Here is a 21,577-nt window from a genome sequence, read left to right as displayed (position 1 = left end):
GAGCGGCAATGTTAGCTGTCCCAAGTTTATTAATTTAGAGGAACCCACTCTCCATTACAATGCAAATAGGGTGCAGATTATTAAATTATCTGCCCTGGATACTGGGCCTAATTCAGATGTGGACGGAGTTAGCATTGCTGCTGCGTCTTTGGACGCAATATCGATGCTAACATTTGCTAATGCAGCAGGAGGCATCTGTAGTAAAAAAAAAAACGCCTGCTGCATGCTTCAGTGATCCGCCCGTCAGATCACTTGCATTAACATCGGCCATCTGGCACTCCACAAAACGGAGGCGACATGCACAGAATGGGTCCTGAGCATGGATAGGCGCCCCACCTTCAGATTAGTAGGTAAATCATTGGGTATGCGTACAAATCCGAATCAGGCCCACTGTCCTAACATCATCCTCCTAATACACAAAGGAGAGAAAAAATAACCTTCAAAATCAATAAAGTGTAAAGTAAATTCATATTATGTTTATTAATTTAATATTAAAAACTTAGGGCCAAATTCAATCAGCCGCGAAAAGCCGCATTTTGGCGAAAAGTGTTTGCAGGTGCGAATTTTTCACACAAAACTGCTTATAAAGTGCAATCCTCTTGCAAAAGTTTTCGCATGACAAAAAACAGCTAACTGATTTCACCATCTCAGAGCAGGTGAAAAAATGAGCAAAATACCTATTTTTGGCTAAAAATGTGGGGACTTGGTACTTAACTTAATTCAACCTAATAATGACATGTCATTTTTGGGGTCAAAATGTAAAAAGTGTTGAAAATGGGTTTAAAGTAGTCAGTCAGGTATTTTGGGGGGCTCTATGGATGGGACAGGTGTTTTAAAGATTGCAGGTGGCTGCAGCAGGTGTATTTTTAAAAAAATGTAAAAGTGCACTTTATAGACAAAAAAATATACTTGCACCCATTTTAATGTACTCCTAATATAACTGCAGCAATTATTTTCTCGAAAAAATATTGCTTTTCATCATTTTCCACACTTATACATGCATATAAACAGACCTTTGACACAATTTAATAACCCAAGATACCTTTATTAGGGCTATTAATACACTTCTATATTGATTTCCTATGGCAGTTAGGCTCTTTATGGGGTACAGACTGATTTCCCACAAAAAATGTGCTGTACTTTTTGCTGGTTTCACCACGCGCAGTTTTAGCACAAATGCGTTTTTGCATCTTTTGTAATAGGATAGTTCAAAAACCGGGAACGAGCATTGCCAAAAGACACGAAAATATCACACCAAAACACACAAATAGCGCAAAAATTTCTCAGATGTTAAGTTTTCGTTTTATCGTGACTAATTGAATCTGCCCCTTAGAGTCCTGTGATAATAAAGAGGTCAGTGAATGAGAAATGAAATGTTAAATAACAACACTAGGGTTTCCCTTGTCCAGTCAGTGATGTATCATACCAATTGTTCTGTGTATTTATTTAGGGTCACAACATGTCAAAATAAATCTCTCTCCTCAATAAATGCTGTATTTATGTCATTTTTTGTCTCTTTGTTGTAAGAGGTTTAAGATTCAGGTAGACCAGGGGTTCTCAAACTCGGTCCTCAAGACCCCACACAGGTCACCCAGCAGGTGCACAGGTGTGTTTATTACTGACTGACACATTTTAATAGGTCCACAGGTGGAGCTAATTATTTCACTTGCAAATCTATGAGGAGACCTGGAAAATATGCACTGTTTGGGGTCAGACTATCCCTTGTATTGTAAAGAAACGGACTGCTTTTAAATTAGTGATATACAAGGTAAAAGTCAGTTTCCAGCGTGATCATTTCTACTTTCCGACATTCTTCCCTCCTCGGTATAGTCCTCTGACATCCTCCCATGTTTAATAAAACCAATGAAACATCAAATAATATGGAACGTTTCTTTTATGTGGATGTTTTAAATTAAAACATTTTGCATCTGAAAAAACAGCTATTACTGGCATGAACTATTATTTTTGAAAGATAAATTCAACTTTGTTTAAAATGTAATTATTATTGAGAAAAAAATGTTCCATGGAATCAACCCCAGACCTTTTACCTGCTTAATTGATAATGAAATAACGAGGGAATAGCCCACACCTGTCCATGAAATAGCTTTTGAGTTGATAGTCCCATTACTTTTAGCCCCTTAAAAAGTGGGAGGCACATATAGAAACCGTTGTAATTCCTACACCGTTCACCTGATTTGGATGTAATTACCCTCAAATTAAATCTGAAATTCAGCAGTTAAAGCACATCATGTTTGTTTCATCTCAAAGCCATTGTGGTGAATAGAGGCCAAAATATGAAAATTCTGTCAATGTCCCAATATTTATGGACCTGACTGTACAATACTGTAATACCACAAATAGATTACTAAGGGGTCTATGTATCAAAGCTTGATGAGAGTGAAAATTGTGAGCTATAAATCACCAATCAGCTTCTAATTTACATTTTATAAACTGTGTTTGAAAAATAACAGTTAGGAGCTGATTGGTTAATACTTTTTCTCTCATCAAGCTTTGATACACAGGTCCCTAAATGTGATATACAATACTGTAATACCACAAATACATTACTAAATGTGCATCAGGCAGAGTTTTTAAAAATTCCAAAAGGCACAGTTTGCTGTAGTGAATTTTTTTCTGGTGTAAATTTTCTACCAACGAATTATTTTAGATTTGGACACCAGAAAAAAAAATATATTTGAGGTATGTAGACATTTCACGTACTTGAATGTATGTAAATGTCCTGTGCGTCACACAGAGAATCACCCTAGAGATTCTGGTTCATGTTGACATGATAGATCATGCAGTTGCTCCTTCATAGATGTGGTGACTGTGGAGGTCAATGTAGTACACTGAGGCCCTGATTCAGAGCCGCATACTCTGACAGAGAGCTCGCTCTGAATCAGGGCCGGCCTTCTGGTTTTTTATAGAGCGGCCGCCTGTGGGTGACCACCCACAGCTATAGCGAGCGGCCAGGAAGATGGTTGCGATGGTCAAGACCATCGCGCTTGCGATGAGACCCTTGTGGTAGGGTCTTGTTGCAGCAAGCCCTAGATTGCTTTGGCTCTAACAGAGCCGAAAGCACTCCCAGTGACATCACTTGTGAGGTCAGTGGGGCCGGCCCCAGACGGTAGGCGTTCCCATGGGAAACGCCTCCGTCTGGGCAGCCACGTCCCTGGCCCGCCCACCAAAGGGGGCGTGCGGTCACTCAACATCGACAGCACGCTCCCTTTGGTACGAGATCTGGAGCGACGAATTGCTCCATCGCTATCCGGGTCTCGCACTTGCGCACGACGGAGCCGGCACCATTGACCCGCTTGCGAGTGCATAGCGCTCGCGAGCGGGTCTGAATCAGGCCCTGAGCTTATTATCATGTTCATGGAAACAGTTTGAAATGGTGTGTGCTTTGTGACATGGGTGCATTGTCATTCTAACAGTAGCCTTTAGAAGATGGGTAAAACTGTGGCCATAAATTGACTCACAAAGTGAGCAACATCTAAACAATGCTCTATTGGGATTTTGGGGCATAGGCCCTGATTCAGACCCACTCGCGAGCAGCTGTCCGCTCGCAAGTGGGTCGATGGTCTGCACTGCGCATGACGGAGGGAGCTCCGTCGTGCGCATGCGCGAGACGCGACGAGCGAAGGACTTTCCTTCGCTCGCAGTGTCTGATCAAAGGGGGCGTGCTGTCGATGTTGATTGACAGCACGCCCCCTTTGGTAGGCGTGCCGGGAGCGTGCCTGCCAGACGGAGGCGTTCCCAAGGGAACGCCTACCGTCAGAAGCCGGCCCCACTGACATCACTAGTGATGTCAGTGGGAGTGATTTTGGCTCTGATAGAGCCAAAATCACTCCTGGCCTTGCGGTTGAGAAACTCAACCGCAGGCTTCTGCTCGCAGTGGCGATGGTCAAGACCATCGCGACCATCATCCTGCACGCTCGTATATGCTGTGGGTGGTGACTCACAGCTATACGAGCGTCCAGGAGGACGCTCCATATTTATGGAGGCGGGCCCTGATTCAGTGCGAGCGCTCTGGTCAGAGCGTCCGGCTCTGAATCAGGGCCATAATGTCTGTCAAAAAATTATTTCATACACTATTACACCACCATCACCAGTCTGAACTACTAACACAAGGCAGGGTGTACAGATGTGTCCTCATACATCTAGCCTCAATACACCAAGCAACGTGACTTGCCTGGCGTGAGTTAGCCGCCAGGTCCCGTGCAATTTTGCTAGAGTTGGTTGTCTTTTTCTTGAAATGTGTCTTAGCCGAAATGTGGTGCAACTAGGATGCACCAGCAGACACTGCTTATTAATTTGATATGTGACACTTGTATATCTGTGTGCACCTCCTGAGTCAGTATATGATGCACAATGGAATTTGGATTTAAAAAGCTGCAGCCACTACATTGTAGCACTTCGTATACAGATTCAGAGAACCCCCTAGACAGTTTACAGTATTCTTCCTCCTTATGGTAATGCCCTTTACACATTATGCCAAACACCGGAATGCCCCTTACACATTATTCCACAACCCCTGCACCTCACACTACCTGCTTCTCTCACCCACCCCCTGCGCCTCACACTACTAGCTTCCCCCCACCCCCTGTGCCTCACACTACCTGCTTCTCTCACCCACCCCCTGCACCTCACATTACCAGCTTCCCTCCCACCCCCTGCGCCTCACACTACCAGCTTCCCTCCCACCCCCTGCACCTCACACTACCTGCTTCTCTCACCCACCCCCTGCGCCTCACACTACCAGCTTCCCCCCCACCCACTGTGCCTCACACTACCTGCTTCTCTCACCCATCCCCTGCACCTCACACTACCAGCTTCCCCCCCACCCCCTGTGCCTCACACTACCTGCTTCTCTCACCCACCCCCTGCGCACTACCTGCTTCTCACCCACCCCCTGCGCCTCACACTACCAGCTTCCCCCCGACCCACTGTGCCTCACACTACCTGCTTCTCTCACCCACGCCTTGCGCCTCACATTACCAGCTTCCCTCCCACCCCCTGAACCTCACACTACCTGCTTCTCTCACCCACCTCCTGCGCCTCACACTACCAGCTTCACCCCCACCCACTGTGCCTCACACTACCTGCTTCTCTCACCCACCCCCTGCACCTCACACTACCAGCTTCCCCCCCACCCCCTGTACCTCACACTACCAGCTTCCCCCCCACCCCCTGCACCTCACACTACCTGCTTCTCTCACCCACCCCCTGCGCCTCACATTACCAGCTTCCCTCCCACCCCCTGAGCCTCACACTACCAGCTTCCCTCCCACCCCCTGAACCTCACACTACCTGCTTCTCTCACCCACCCCCTGCGCCTCACATTACCAGCTTCCCTCCCACCCCGTGCCTCACACTACCTGCGCCTCACATTACCAGCTTCCCTCCCACCCCGTGCCTCACATTACCTGCTTCTCTCACCCACCCCCTTCACCTCGCACTACCTGCTTCACCCCCACCCCCTGCACCTCACACTACCTGCTTCCCCCCCTGCCCCTCTCACTAGCTGCTTCCCCCCCACCCCCTGTGCCTCACACTACCTGCTTCTCTCACCCACCCCCTGTGCCTCACATTACCAGCTTCCCTCCCACCCTCTGTGCCTCACACTACCTGCTTCTCTCACCCACACCCTGCACCTCACACTACCTGCTTCACCCTCACCCCCTGCGCTTTACACTACCTGCTTCCCCCCCGCCCCTGCGCCTCTCACTACCTGCTTCCCCCCCACCCCCTGCACCTCTCACTAGCTGCTTCCCCCCACCCCCTGCGCCTCTCACTAGCTGCTTTCCCCCCCCTCACACTACCTGCTTCCCTATCCTACTCCCTGCACCTCACAGTGCTCACACTATTTTGCCCCAGTTACAATACCTCTCAGTCCCCCTTTGCTGACAGAGGCCGGCTGCATCTCCTCCTTCCCATCCCAAACGCTCCCCGTGGGCGGCTCGGCACCAAGCAGGTCAGGGCTGCCTGAGACTGGCTGCTTCTCCTCCCCCTCTCAAGGCAGGCAGTGGGCTCTCCGCGGTGGCTCAGCACCCAGCAGGAACACACACATCTTCATCGCTGGGATAGGGAATCGGGTCCCCAGTGCCAGGGCATGAAGGCAGAATACAGTGGCAGCTTAAACTTTGAGCCGTCTCACACACAGCGTCCTCATCAGCTGCCTCAACGTTCCCCTCCCCGAGCGTGCACACGCACACAGTGACAAAAGGGAGGCGGAGCTGAGGAAACTGATGGGAGGGAGGCGATGCGGAGGACAGCATCGCAAGGAGGCGGAGCAGCGGACAGTTTGCCGGTAGGGAGGCTGCGCTGCGGAATCCAGACAGACCCATCTGGCCAGTCTGGCCCTGCCTGTCTGTACCTCTCCGTATCCCTGGCACAGTACAGCAGGGAGCCCCTGGGTGCCTAACAGTAATAGACGCTAGAGGTCCAGTAGGACCTCTAGTGTATGTCTCCTCCTATGCAGCGACCATTTTTAGAGGGCCCATTTTCAGCAGATTTCATGCGGACAGCTAGGCCGCATGGAATCTGCAGCCCCCAAGCCACCGCGCCCCGCAAGCCTCCGCACCCCCAAGCCACCGCGGGGTCTGCGGGGGCTGTAGTTACGCCACTGCTAGTTGCACATTGCGACTTAGAAGCATTTCAAAAAGACACACAAAAACTACGTTATCCGAGTCTCACCGGACCTGGCGCACCAAGAGGGGCTGTTTGGCATGACTGCAGTAATGATGTATAAGCACACATGCATTGACTCCATTTATTTATTTACACTGGAGCATTACATGATTAGGACAATGGAGCATGATAGACTGCAGTGGTGATTAGGACAAAGGAGCGTGGCACACTGAAATGGTAATTAGGGCACTGGAGCGTGGCACACTGAAGTAGTGATTTTTTTTCCCCCATTCAGGTGTTCTGTCTGAACAACTTACCACATCTGTTTTTATGCAATTTAACTAATAAAGGGACCACTGACTATATGTATGACATTAATTTGGGAACATTTTCTGGATACCAAGCGCCCCACTCAGACCCTCTGGGAAGCAATCGGGAAGCTGACTGCCTAAATACCGGCAGCCGGCTTCCCGACTGTCTTATCCCGGGCATGGGTGAAATGCCGGGCGTCTAGATGTAGACACTCGCATATCCCCGACGCCGGGAGACCGGCGCCCGACATCACGATCGTAGTGATGCCGGGGTGCCGCGAGCGGACAGACGCGGGGGGGAGGGGTAGGTTTAGGGCTCCCGGGGGGGACTTAGGGTTAGGCACCCCCCCGGGAGGGTTAGGGTTAGGCTAGGGGGAGGGTTAGGGTTAGGCAACCCCGGGGGGGACTTAGGGTTAGGCACCCCCCCCGGGGGACTTAGGGTTAGGCAGCGGGGAAGGGGGTGGTTAGGGTTAGGCACTTGGGGGGGAAGTTAGGGTTAGGCACCCCTAAGGAGAGTTAGGGTTAGGGGGGTTAGGTTAGGTTAGCAGATACTTACCTAGCCACGATCGGGATTTCCAGCATGGTCGGGCTTCCACTGCTTCACACTCTGCTCCTGTCGGCTGCCGCTGACGGGAATCGGCCGGCGGTATATCATACCCATTCCGACCCGCTCGCCAGGCTGCATTCGCACGTAGCCTGCCGATGTTTGCAATCTGCGCATGCGTATAAAACGTAGTGCGCGTACGCGAACTAGTCCAAGCGATCAGGAAGCGTTCGCACCCTGTACATAGATGCCTTGCTAAAATGTGTGACAGGTCGTGCCGTGTGTGGGTGGTGACAGGGCTAGATTGATGGGAGTGTGGTGGTGCTAACACAGGCGATTCTGTGCATTTGAACGCAGTTTCAGGGGAATACATAATTAAGACGCAGCGTCATAATACATGTCACATGGCTGAATTACACACTGAAGCACTCGCAGTGCTTGTATGTTATGGTCAGCCACAAGTGCTGCGTATGGGTCCGATGTTACCGATTGTTGAATACACTTCCTGGAGATCATGTGTATTACTAAGGGAAAGTGAGCGTCTTATGACAGGCTGGTGGGCGTCTTAATACACACCGGGATCGCACGCAAGACATAGTGGGCTTGCTAATGTCTTTCCTTGAGTCGTGGGATTTGCATACTTTTTCAGCTGACAACTGTGTGCGAACGCATCTAGTGAGCGGGTCTGAATAGGGCCCCAAGTTTCTAGATAAAAAGTGCCATACATGTAAATGCAAAGAGCAAAACAGCTACCTAGAAAGCTGAGACATCTTAACATACTGACCAATCAATAGTTTATGGTAAAACTAATCTAAATGGTTTCCTTTAAGCAGCAGTATGGGCTTTGGATGCCACATGGATCCATCATATACTAATGTCTTCATGTGGCAATGTAGGAGCCATTAGACCAGTGGGTCAAAGTATGCTAGCAAAAAAGCTTTAAACACATTACATAGACTCTTTCAGTTCTTAAATTCAAGGGGAAAACGCATTCTCTCGTTTCTAAGCCAGACGGGAAAATCTAATTTATGCTGAAAATAAGAGTTATGGTATAACATACCTTTGTTAACTCTTTTTCTTCGAGGTCCATGGGGTCCACAGCCATTACGTTGGGGTATGAATCCCGGTCACCAAACAGAACTACGGAAAAACCTCCCCCAGAACTACAGGTGCGTCCTGTGGACCCCATGGACCACGAAGAAATAAGAGTTAACAAAGGTATGTTATACCATAACTCTTATTTTCTTCTTCGGGGTCCATAGCCATTACGTTGGGGATATCCCAAAGCACTAACCCTACGGGCAGGGACGCTCCTGACTCTCGGAAGAGAGGAGAATCTTACACCCGAAGGAGGCATCCTGAGAGGCAAAAGTGTTAAAGGTATAAAATTTGACAAAGATATGGATGGAAGACCATGTGGCTGCTTTACATAATTGCTCAGCAGAAGCACCCCGGCGGGCCGCCCATGATGGACCTACCGCCCTAGTAGATTGTGCCGTCACTGAATCCGGCACATGCATACCAGCCTGTGTATAAGCCAATGAAATTGTCATGCGAATCCACCTGGCCAGTGTCTGTTTATTGGCTGGCCAGCCACGCTTATGACAACCATTAAGCATTCCTCCATTTGCTCGTGCGTTTAACATAAATTCTCAACGCACGGACAACATCCAGGGAAGCCTCACCTTGTGAGAGACTTGTGCCCTGAAATGCTGGAACTACTATTTCTTCATTAATATGAAATTTAGACACCACTTTCGGAAGATAACCCTCCCTAGTACGTAGTACTGCTCTATTTTGATGAAATATCAAGAACGGCTCCCGGAAGGAAAGCGCAGCCAAATCCGACACGCTACGTGCAGATGCCATAGCAATGGGGAATACCGTCTTTGCTGTTAGCCACTTGATGTCTATTGAATTTAAAGGCTCGAACGGAGGAGCCTGTAAAACCTTCAGAACTAGAGTCAGGTCCCACGGAACAACCGGGGAAACGAAGGGAGGTTGAATCCTCAACACCCCCTGAAAAAAGGTCTTTATATCCGGTCTCAGAGCAATTTTATGTTGGAACCAGACTGAAAGAGCTGACACCTGTATCCTTAAAGAGGCCAGGCGGAGCACTTTTTCCAGACCGCTTTGAAGAAAATCAAGCACTCTGGAAATCAGGAATTTATGTGAATCATACCCTTTCAGTTCACACCACTGAAAGAAAGTATGCCAAACCCTATAATATGGCATGGTTTATAGGGCTGAGGATGGTTTCCGTGCCTTCAGCATCGTCCGTATAACAGACTCGGAAAAACCCTTTTTTCTCAAGACGGAGGCCTCAAGAACCATGTCGTCAAAGATAGCCGATGAAGATCCGGGTACCAGCAGGGACCCTGTACCAATAGATCCGGTCTCAACAGATCCGGTCTCAATGGGAGAGGCCATGGAGTGTCTATGGAAAGAGACGGTAGATCTGTGAACCAGTGCCGTCTTGGCCATGCCGAAGCTATTAATGTGACGGTGCTGCCCTCTTGTTTGATCTTTCTGACAACTCTGGGCAGAAGAGCAAACGGGGGAAACAGATATACCATCTTGTAACGCCACTTTACTGTCAGTGCGTCTACAAACTCGGCTCTCGGATCTCTTGTCCAGGATCCGTACCTGGGAATCTTGTTGTTCCTTCTTGATGCCATCAGATCTATTTCTGGTAGACCCCACCTGTCCACAGAAAAACCTGTGGATGTAGGGCCCATTCCCCTGCATTTATCTCTTGCCGACTGAGAAAATCGGCTTCCCAATTCAGGATTCCTGGAATGAACACGGCAGATATCGTGGGCAGATGAGTCTCTGCCCATACCAGGATTCTTGATACCTCTGCCAAAGCGGCCCGACTCCTCGTGCCCCCTTGATGATTTAAGTAGGCGACCGCGGTGCGATTGTCTGACTGTATCTGCACCGACCTGCCCTTTAAGATTTCCTGAGCCTGCACTAAAGCTTTGAATATAGCTCTTAATTCCAGGATGTTTATCGGTAGCCGGCTTTCCGTCACTGACCACTTTCCTTGGAAAGTGTGTGACCCCGTCATCACCCCCCAACCTTGAAGACTGGCGTCGGTTTTGACCAATGTCCAATCCGGCACCCAAAAGGGGCGACCCTGCCTGCGATGCTTTGTCTGCAACCACCAGTTCAGGGACAACCGTACCTCTGGAGAGAGACGCAGCAGCTGAGACCTGATCGTTAGATGATCCTTGTTACAGTGAGACAGAACGAATTGCTGCAGTGGTCTGGAGTGGAATTGAGCGTATTCCACCATCCTGAAGGTGGCCACCATCGACCCCAGGACGTGCATGGCTACTAGAACAGATATCTGCCTGTTGCGAAGCAACCTGCATATTCATGATTGTAAGGCAAGGATCTTCTCCTCCGGCAGATATATTTTCTGCACCACGGAGTCCAATCTCGCTCCCAAATGGCACATCTGTTGTACCGGACAGGGTGATGACTTTTGCCAGTTTATGATCCAGCCGTGACTGTACAGATATGATACTGTCAGCCTCAAATGATCCTGTAACTGCTGTGGGGACTGCCCCAGCAACAGGAGGTCGTCCAAGTAAGGCAAAATCCTGACGCCTTGGCGTCTGAGGCATGCCATCATCACTGCCATCACCTTGGTGAATACCTGAGGGGCTGTGGACAGGCCAAATGGCAGGGCCTGGAACTGAAAATGTTCCTCCCCTACCGAAATTTTTGATGAGCCTGTGTGATTGGGATGTGAAGGTAGGCATCCTGTATATCTAAGGACACCATATAGTCCCCCTGCTCCATTGCCAACACAATCGATCGCAATGTTTCCATCCTGAACCCGGGGGCTCGAACGAATTTGTTGAGCTCTCTCAGATTCAGAATAGGCCAGTATGACCCATTCGGTTTCTGAACCAGGAACAGATTGGAGTAAAACCCCTCTCAGAACTGATTCTCTGGCACCGGAATCACTACTTCTGATTCTAGTAAGGCAAGAACAGCCTTCTGAAGGGCCAAAGCTCTTTCTGAACCCACACGTGGGCTTACACAAAAGAACCTTTGAGGAGTCCTCCAAAACGTCAGGGCGTACCCTCGGGAAACAACTCCCCGAACTCAGGCATCCTCCGTCGTGAGGTGCCAGGGCTCTGAGAACCGAAGCAGTCAGCTCCCCCACCCTGGGATCCCCCAGGGGGAGGCCCGTCCCATCAGGCCACTGGTTTATCCTGGACCCTAGATCCTGGACGTTTGTTCTGCCAGGACTTCCTGAGTCCTGCTTTTCTTGGTGGAAATATCGCTGAGGGCTGACCTTTGGCCTTGCCCTGCGGCCGAAACCCCCGAAAGGATGCCCTCCTCAATTTGGACGAGGTTGCTGATGGCAAACCTGCCGTCTTTGAGGCTGCCATGGAGGATACAATTTTGTCCAGTTCTGGACCAAAGAGAACACCTCCTGTGAATGGAAGGAATTCTAGGGCCTTTTTGGACCCGGCATCTGCCCTCCAATCCTTCAACCAGAGGATCATATGTGCCACCACGGACTCAGCTGAAACTTTAGAGGAAAGGATCACTGCATCCAAGGTGGCATCACCCAAATAAGAGGCCCCTTCTCTAATAAAGGAGATCATATCCAGTTGCTCCTTAGAGGCATCTGGTAAAGACTCTGTTAGAGTTTTGGCCCACTCCTCAATAGCTCTTGCTACCCAGGCAGTGGCCATAGCTGTGCGGGTGGCCGTTCCAGCCAGCGAAAAAATAGATTTGAGACAAGTCTCCAGTCTCCTATCCGTGGTTTCCGTCAGCAAAACTGGTGGGATTAGCAAAGTGGTACGTTTAATCAGTTGTGCCACATGTGCATCAACTGATGGTGGATTCTCCCACTTGGCACAGTCCTCTGCTGGAAATGGATATAGAAGCGCCATTCTTTTAGACGAATGGCTTATCTTATCTGGATGGACCCAGGCTTCCTCCATAAGTTCTGATAAATGTTCAGACTTTGGGAATTCTGCCTTAACCACCTTCTGGTGCTTGAACAGGGGGGCTTTCCTAAGCGGAAGATCCCCTTCCTCGATATTTAACACCGATTTTACAGCCCTTATCAGAAAAGGGACATCGGCTACTGGGAAATGATCACCCCCCTCCTCGGAGCTAGACTCCTGCGAAGAGTCCTGTGCTTGTTCCTCCTCGGACGAGGCACTGGAGTACCCATGGTGCCTGGAGTACCCAAGGCAGTACATGGTGCCTAGATTTAGGCTGCTTTGGCTTGACAGCCTGAGGCTGAAAAACCCCCGAGGATGATGCCATAACCTTACCAGCAGCAGGGTCCATCCAAGGCGGCCACATCATGGGCATAGGATGCATCTGCTGAGGCAAACCCCAAACCGGTTGTACTGGGGCAGCCAGCCGTTCCGCCACCTGAGCCATAACCTGAGAAAATGATGCCCAAGGAGGCTCAGGGCCTGAAACAGGCAAACTTAATTGGTGTGGTGGCTGTCTGAAACAGTTCCCATAAAGCCCATTTTGTAGAAAGTCCTGTGGGGACAAACCTGCCTTGCAGGCTATACAGGATATCAGCAACAGGGATCCCGCCACCTGACCCTCAGACTCCTTAGACATAACACTATGCCACTGGTTCTGAGTGTATATGTGCTGCTTTCTACTCTCAACCCACACACCTGTAGTAAGGGAAGGGGAGAGACAGTGACAGTATACAGGAATTACAGTTCTTTTACAGAAGAAACAGTATCCATAAACAACAATCACATGTCATGCATAAATACTCTGCGAGCCATATGCATATAAGCTCTCACTACCACAATCAGCCCAAGCTCAGGTAGGATAGAGCCCTGTAAAAACCTAGACCAGCAGTAGGCAGGCATACAGGGAGACTGCCCAGCGTCCTCTCTTGTAGGAGCAGAGTTCACAGAGCAACTGACATACACTCTGGCTGCCCTATATGGAGGCTGGGAGGAGCAATCCACAATCAACTGTGCCAGAGGACTGAACTAGCGTGTGGATTGGGGGAGGGGCCACCGGGGAAGCGTACCTCCCCTATGCTGCTTGGACCTGCCCGGTAAACTGACCTGGCCGCCGCCACAAGCCCCGGCTGGTCAGGAACATTAAATCCCGGCGGTCTAGGCTAGGAGAACAAGCCGTATGCCTCCTGACTGCAGCACGCCTCCGGCCAGTCTCACCGCCGGAGGCCGGACCGCCACGTGGTCCCGGCGTCAGCGGGCGTCGCCACCACCTGCTTACCTGCCATCTCATTGATCCGGTTGCGGTCCAGGGCATGAGAGCCCCTGCCGAATCCACAGCCGTGGACCTACCAAGGCTAGCGGTGCGGCGCCGGAGGTAGTTGCAGCGCGTGGCCGGCACGCCTCCAATCAGGTGCAAGGCTGCTTCCAGGACAGCTCAGACCACCCGCTGAGATAGAGAGTAAAACTCTCTCTTTTATTTGTTACTCGTCTGCAGGACTGCTCCCGCAGTCCCACTGTCTATGTTGTGAACACAACGAACAGGAAGAACTGGCTACATGAGACAGGGGGTGGGGTATATGAGGAGGAAACCCGGTGCATCCTGGGAGCAGAGAGCTCGTTTGTGTTAACTGTTTGGTGACCGGGATTCATACCCCAACGCAATGGTTGTGGACCCCATGGACCCCGAAGAAGAAATGAAGAATTTTGTGAATTAAGTCACAATCATCACTGAACTATAAACTTGAAAACTATAATTCACCAGGACACACAGAGGGTTAAACTAGATGAAATAGGCACCACATTTCTAAAAAGTGGACATTTCATAAAAGAAAAACTCGGGAGTTCAGGCAAGGGGAGGAATCCTGTTACTGAATTGTAGGTGGTAGAACAAATTTAAAACAAACAGAGATTTAGAAATTAACACATAAGCAACTGATTAGTCCTTTCACTTTACGAGACAGAAATAAAAAGCTAAAATGGAATCCATGTGAAAATATGTATAACTTCAGATATAACTACCAAATTACTTACACCACTACACTATTCTAAAGACATACTTATCTTTGAAACAGTTGCATGAATTTCCTATAGCTGCATTGCTATGAACGCTTCTTTATATACAAATGTTAATGCTGTTTTCTTTCAACTTTATTTTCAACCTGAACGCACAAGATGTACATTTACTGATACATTGTTTCAGTTTAAAATGCTTCTATTTAACAATGTTTCATTTTGAGCACTATTAACAACTTAAATGTACAGAAAGCAAGGGACAGGCCCCCCTGCATGTAATAAATGCAAGATATCTAAATGAACCTTCCTTTATTACGCCAAATAGCAATTAAAAAGTAAAGCTATCACAGCATCGGCACATACAAAAACAGTGTGATATACATATTTACATGTTGTACCCTTGAGCTCTTACTTATAGCATAAATACAAAGGTGTCAATTATACCATTAAAAACAGTATTAGAGCAAACCATAGGTGAAAAAATACTACATATCAACTACAAAATAGACACACAAGGTACAAAAAAAAAAAAAAAAGGAAAATGAAAGCAACCAGTATTGGCGCCATTAACAGCTCCAGGAACTATTTAATTCAGCTCGCTGGTAAGCCGACTAAATTGTCAGCCGCGAGGCTGTTTTCCAGCTTAGTGCGGCGCTCACAGCCTCGCAGCTGGCACTTTAGTCAGAGAATGCCAGTTCTTGCAACTAAACAGCCACCTTAAGGCGCAAGAACCGGCATTCTCTGACTTAAGTGGTTATAGTCGGACTAAACAGCACGCTGAATTGAATAGCTCTGGGACCAACTTCCCGGAGCTATTAACAGCGTTATGAATTGCATCAGCCCAATTGGTTGAATTTAATAAAACTTTATGACAAAATATTCCTCAAAGAAAAGGCTCCCTAGGAGTAAAACATTGATTTTCCAGTATATATTCATATTGCTTATCACACTCTAAGGGGGGAATTCAATTGTTGTTTGGGCACCCGATTGAGCTATTCAATTGTTGCTCTAATCGAATGTGAGTACCGCGGGTGCCAAGATTTCTGATCGCACCCTGCTGAGATGGCAAGCAGATCCACGAGAAGTCTGTCTTTTGGGTACCCAAAGAGCTGTTTGGATGCACTAACCAGAACTTTAGACAGGTTTAGCTACTTTACGTATATAAAGTAGGGATGTGCAGACTCGGATAGGTTCGAGTTTGCACGTTGAGTTCGGATTTTTCCCTCCAAAAAAACGGAACTCAGAAAGAGGCAAAACGTCATCTTGCATGGACGAACATCATCATTCCTGGACTTTAGGAATGATGATGTTCGTCCATGCAAGATGACGTTTTGCCTCTTTCTGAGTTCCGTTTTTTTTGGAGGGAAAAATCCGAACTCAACGTGCAAACTCGAACCTATCCGAGCCTGCACATCCCTAATATAAAGCCAGTGCATTTGAGCGCGATAAGAAATAGGTGACCGCGGCACTCTGCTAAACAATTGAATAGCTCCGCTGGGTGCCCATCACTTATGGGCGAACAAAAAACAATTGCATCCACACCCATAAATTAAAATAATAAAAGACTAATAGGAGACTGCACAATACCACAAATATTTAACAAGAATGTTCTACTTAGTCTATCCTATTCCAAATAGTGCTTCATCTGCTACAGTTATTGCCCATCTCAACCACCTCATCAGTTAATTCATCTGCATCATCAAAGCAAACATGTTAACCTGATGTACTGTCCTCAAGACAACTTCTGTATCTAATCTTAAAAGCATGTTATCAGTGATAGTTTGTGAAAGGGTGACAGTACATGAAGTTCCCCAATAGATGACGTAGTTAAAAAAGAATAGCAAGATAATGGATATACCTATTATGAACTTCAAATGTTCAATTATAGATTACAACTACTGTATTTTTGATTGTCACGTGCATACCAAAATGTGGATCAATGTAAAAAAAAAAAATTAATAAATTGCTGTTAAAATGCCCAAAAACATGGACACACTAAAACAACCCCATAAAAAGGTTGAAGAAAAATGAATACCCATCAACGTAAAATATTTTTGAAGATAATAAACCCCAAACAAAACTAGCTGTGTCATTAAGTATAAAATTGCATCATGTAAAGTTTGTAGAAAGAAAAGAGAGAGGTACTCTCTTAGTTGGGGAACTCACCCTACCAAACGAAACTAAAACTTAGCTTTTAATAAAATTTGTTAAAACACATCCATAGTAGAATGCTGTAGCAAGAAGTCAAGATTCAAAAAATCTGAATCCAACAATAAGAAGATTAAAAACTTATTAAATTATGAATGGCAGGCATTAATCCCGCTACTTATCCACATAGAAAGTGGGTATCAGTGGTCTTTTAGAAACATCTGAGATGTAATCATCTCAGATCCAAAGCAATCATATGAAATCTTTGGTGATGCCTCAATCACCAAAGCACAGTGAAAATATATCCAAACAATTATTCAATGTAAGTAGAGAAAAATCCCAAAATATGGCAAGTAAATCACAGACAGCATCTCAGGGCTCGACAAATCCTGGTTGCCAGTTCGGCATGGCGCATTACTAACATAGCTACTTAGGAGAGGGGGTAATGCTCCTCTGCTTGGAGTTGGCGGGACGGTGCGCATCTGTCACATGAGGATGGAGGAGTATGTGTCACAATATTCATTCAGTGTGGCTCCGCCTCCTCTGTCTGTCCTGCCAGAGTATGTAGGTGCCCTAACTGGAGTCTGGTCCTTCTCTCCTGCCTACCACTGCCGAGCCAGCACAATGTAGGGGGAGTGTGATCCCTGGGGGAACTGGACACTGCCGGTCCCAGGGCAGGAGTGGCTTGTTGATCGGATCCTGGAAAGGATGGACATTATAACAGAACATGGACAGATGCATGGTAATGTTTGCCTGCTGAAACTGATATTGCAAGCTTTACATAGTGTGTGCTGGATCCTCAGCTGGGTCCTTTAATAAGCTGCCTTAACTGTTTCGGCTGCTTCATTTTCAACACTGACAACCTTCTTTAGTGGTATTACAATGTTTGGGGTACTGCTCTCTGCTACAGTTTCTTTTTCGGGTGGGAAACTGTACTAGGCAGCATAATATTTGGTTCCTACTCTGTCATAATATGAATTTGGTTCCTACAGTGTGTCAAAATATGAATTTGGTTCCTACAGTGTGTCAAAATATGGATTTGGTTCCTACTGTGTAGTATAATTTGAATTTGGTGCATACGGAGTGTTATAATCTAAATTTATGAATTTGGTGCATACGGGATAGCATAATATGATTTTGGTGCATACGGTATAGCATAATATGATTTTGGGGCATACTGCGTGGCATACTATTAATTTAGGCCCTATGGTGTGGCATAATATAAACTTAGGCCCCACAGTGTGCTTTATATGAATTTGGGCCCTACAGTGTGGAATAATATGAATTGGGCGCTCTACGGTGTGACATTTTGAATTGGGGACAGGTTTGAGCATGTGGCAAATCAGATAACCATTGCAGAGGCATGCGTGGTGGTCTGATGACATGTGGGAAGGTTGAGGGGCATTGAAGGGCATGTGTGGTAGTCTATACAAGTGTTCATATATTTTGGTCGCAGGCAATGGTCTGGCTCCTAGATTTTGTGTGTGTAACTTGAACAGTAATTTTAACACAATAATCTCTTTCTAATAAAGTGCATATGTAACGTTCATTCTAACATCCTGCACCTGTCACAACCCATGCTGTTCCTTTTTCCTGCCTGGGGTGTCGATCTCTGCTCTGGTGCTTCTAGCACACTCAGCTGATGAAACAAACTGCTGAGATACATACCAGAGTGTGCTCAAAGCACCAGAACAGAGAGTGAACCCCAGGCAGGAAAGAGGCTTACATATATACCTGATCCACCTATATCGGTTTATCCTAACATTTTAATTAGTGTTTTGGCATAAAGGAAATTTATATAACCCTGTATGTTGAATCTGCCATAAACTTACAAACAAGCGGTGTGGTCCATTGCTCTCAATGCTTTCCCTAGTCACCACATGCTGATCATTAAAGCAATACTCCTGGTTAAAAATGGGAATGCTGCTTTACTGCAGTTTAAAAAGTCCACTGAAAATAGATTGCGAGCAGAAGTCTACAAGTGCTGTGCTTGCTAATTTCTATTGGCCCAGCTATACATCAGGAATGCTGTAGCCCCAGGTAACAATATGTCAGTGTGCAGTTCCCATGGCTCTACAAAAGTAACAGAACAGTTTGGAAAACTTTAACCAGGAGTGCAGCTTTAATTGTAATGACGGAACGTACCATATGCTATAGATTTCTTGTCAGTTGCAATTAGATGTATTAAATGGATTTATAAATTGTCATTACTAAATTCAGTTGTTTACGGCTCAAAAGACTAGCAACAGCAGTTTATAACAAGCACAATGATTGTTTACAGTGAGGACACTGATTAATTATAGAGGTTCCCAATTTATTCTCCCCTTTGCCTCCAAGCTCTTAGAACTGGTCTTCCAAAGCCTGTCCACATTCCTTTCCTTCCACCCCCTCAAACTGTCTCAATCTGACCAGGATGTCTAATAACCTTCTTGCCACTAAATATAAAAGGTCACTTTATCATTAAATCCTGAACCACTCAACAGCCTTTGACACATTTGGCCATTTGGGGTACAAAATGTTGACATTCAAAATGTCAACATGAACAATGCCAACATGGTCATGTTGATAGAGCATTTTTACAATAATTAAACCCTAACCCTACCTTACCCCTAAACATAACTGACATGTATGACATTGTAACCAATTACATTCACAATGTCGACACAATGATCATGTCAACATTGTGAAACTCAACATTTTCAACCTTGGTCCACAATACCACTTTTATACTGACAATACTTATATACTACCTCTCATCCCCTTACCTTTCCCCCTCCACACTTTCTTCCATCACTTCATGGATGTCCCATAACATTCTAAAATTCAACGACTAACACCGGGTATACACTATAGTACGGGTGGGCAATAAGCGACCCCCCAGCTGTTGTAGAACTACACCCCACTGGAGCCTAACACCCCCTTCCCATAGCCTAACCCTACTCTCCCCCCAGGGGATGCCTAATCCTAACCCCCCATCCCCACTGCCGTCCGGACGTTCGGGATTCTGGCCGACACAGATTCTGCCGACACCAGTATCCTTATATCCTTCAGGACATTGGCGTCTGCATTATGCCGGTCGACGGGATTTCGACTGCCGGCATCCCATCCACTGGCATATAAGCTGCATTCCCTTGGAGATATAATAATTTTTCTGGAGCAGAATTTACCTTTTTTATTATAATGTAGGTCATAAATCTTTCTAATGTATTAGTAATTAACACACCTTGAACATTACAAAATAAAAAATTTATTGTTATTTTATACAAAACACTTATTCATTCACAATATGTAAACCTGAAATCACATATCTTGCCATGTTTGCTAATGAATATTATTTAATGTCAAGCACTGAAAAGCTAGGAAGCCAAAGCTACTGTATGGTGCTGCTATGGTGTTATGGTAACGCAGAGGGCACCCTCATCCATGCACAGAGCGGAGCTTTGGATACCGGACGGTGCGCTCCCAGCCGCTCTCACCATTGCGCACACAGAAAAGGCAGATAAACCTGTAGTGTTCCGGCTCCAAATCAGAACCCGTGACCCCCATCTCCCTGCACTATAGGCAGCTATCGGTCACAGCCACCCAGCACCTGCTGCACCCCAGCCCCAGTCGGCGTTCCCCTCTAGTGTGCGGGAAGTGGCACAGGCTGCAGGGAACCCGACCGGTGCCTTTATAGGCAAACCTGCTGTTATCTTGGTCAAGCTGGCAGCAAATGCAGTATGACCAACCCCCTGCTGTGCTATCCAGATAGGGGAAGGGACCGGGGCCACCGGCGGAGGTACTGGACAATCAGTTAGACTGGGAAGGCCAGGGAGGGCGAGCGCGCTGGGGCGCATCAGGCGCAGGACGCGGCGACTGAGAGGACACAGTGGGGAGGAGGAAGCAGAGGGACATTACACTCCCACACACTTCGTCTCATAACAGAATGGTGATTACCTCAGGCTCGGCGGATGGACCTCGGAACATGGCTCAGACCAGTGCGCAACCAGGACAGCCGCCCCCGACGCCGCGCTCTCACCGTGCGCAACGCCCCGCCAGCCAGCAGCAGCCCGACAGTATTACTCCAGCCCTGGGAGGGAGCGGGAGGAGGAGACAGCGCGTCATCAGGCAGCGCCTGTGCAGGGGGCCATGGCACTCTGATTATAGGATCTACACATATCACCGTGTCCCATGTGAGGCCGCCGGTACCGGGCACACAGGACACATCATCCGCCGGCTCCACGGACAGACGAGGGGGCGCAATCGGGGGAGAGAAAGCGCGCGGCATCCCCTATACATACACAGCACAACCTGTGCCAGCCTCCGGCGGGGAAGTGACAGCCAGCGCTGAGCCACACAAGTCACCGACTACTGCCCACGTCTAGCACTATCACCTGGGAAAGGAGACACTAGTTGCTGGTCTCTTCTATTATTAGATAAATCGCTATGGGCTGCAGGTCGTTGGTATAACATAAACGAGACCATTTATTTTTGTTTTAGGTCAATAAAGAAAGATCCAGGTCAGGTTGCTGTTTTAACAACTAATAAAAAATAAATAAGTAGGGATCTTTGTGTGTGCAGGAAAAAACATGTATATAGAAATCAGATATTTTGCTGTAATTTATAAGATGCTTAATACATATGTAGCAAAAAGTCTGAATATCAACTAGAAGTAGGAGCTAAATCATTCTGATGCACTTGTAAACACAAGGAAATTTAGTCAGTGCTAGAAGTTTCCTTGTGTTTACAAGTGCATCAGGTTTATTTAGCTCCCACTGTGTTGATATGCAGACAAATTGCTACATGTGTATTAGTGGCATTTAGAAACATTGTCATTCCACTTATTTGTTACTGAGTATCTCCTGTTGTAGGGGCAACAACTGCTGTTCGGTAATATTTTTTTACTGATAGATTACTATAATGCATTAGGGATCCACTTGTGTTGACATTTTTTTATTACATACGCACATATGTTCTTT

General features: G+C 47.2%; 1 protein-coding gene across 6 annotated transcripts in view; it reads right to left on the bottom strand.

Annotated features, from left to right (window-relative positions):
* The window catches only part of ZNF800 (zinc finger protein 800), an 80,377-nt gene extending 59,667 nt beyond the window's left edge, over positions 1-20,710 (bottom strand). For all 6 annotated transcript variants that reach the window (XM_088457642.1, XM_088457646.1, XM_088457643.1 and 3 more), the window contains exon 1: positions 20,556-20,710. Coding sequence is in view for 2 of the 6 variants with exons in the window: in XM_088457644.1 (XP_088313770.1) it covers positions 20,556-20,585 (30 nt within the window). In the remaining 4 variants the exon portion in view is untranslated. The remainder of the gene's footprint in view (positions 1-20,555) is intronic.
* Positions 20,711-21,577: the final 867 nt, after the last annotated feature.

This window comes from Taudactylus pleione, unplaced genomic scaffold (genome assembly GCF_031769625.1).
Source record: "Taudactylus pleione unplaced genomic scaffold, aTauple2 ptg000041l, whole genome shotgun sequence".
Lineage (NCBI taxonomy): Eukaryota > Metazoa > Chordata > Amphibia > Anura > Myobatrachidae > Taudactylus > Taudactylus pleione.
This window is presented reverse-complemented; position numbering and strand designations above follow the sequence as displayed.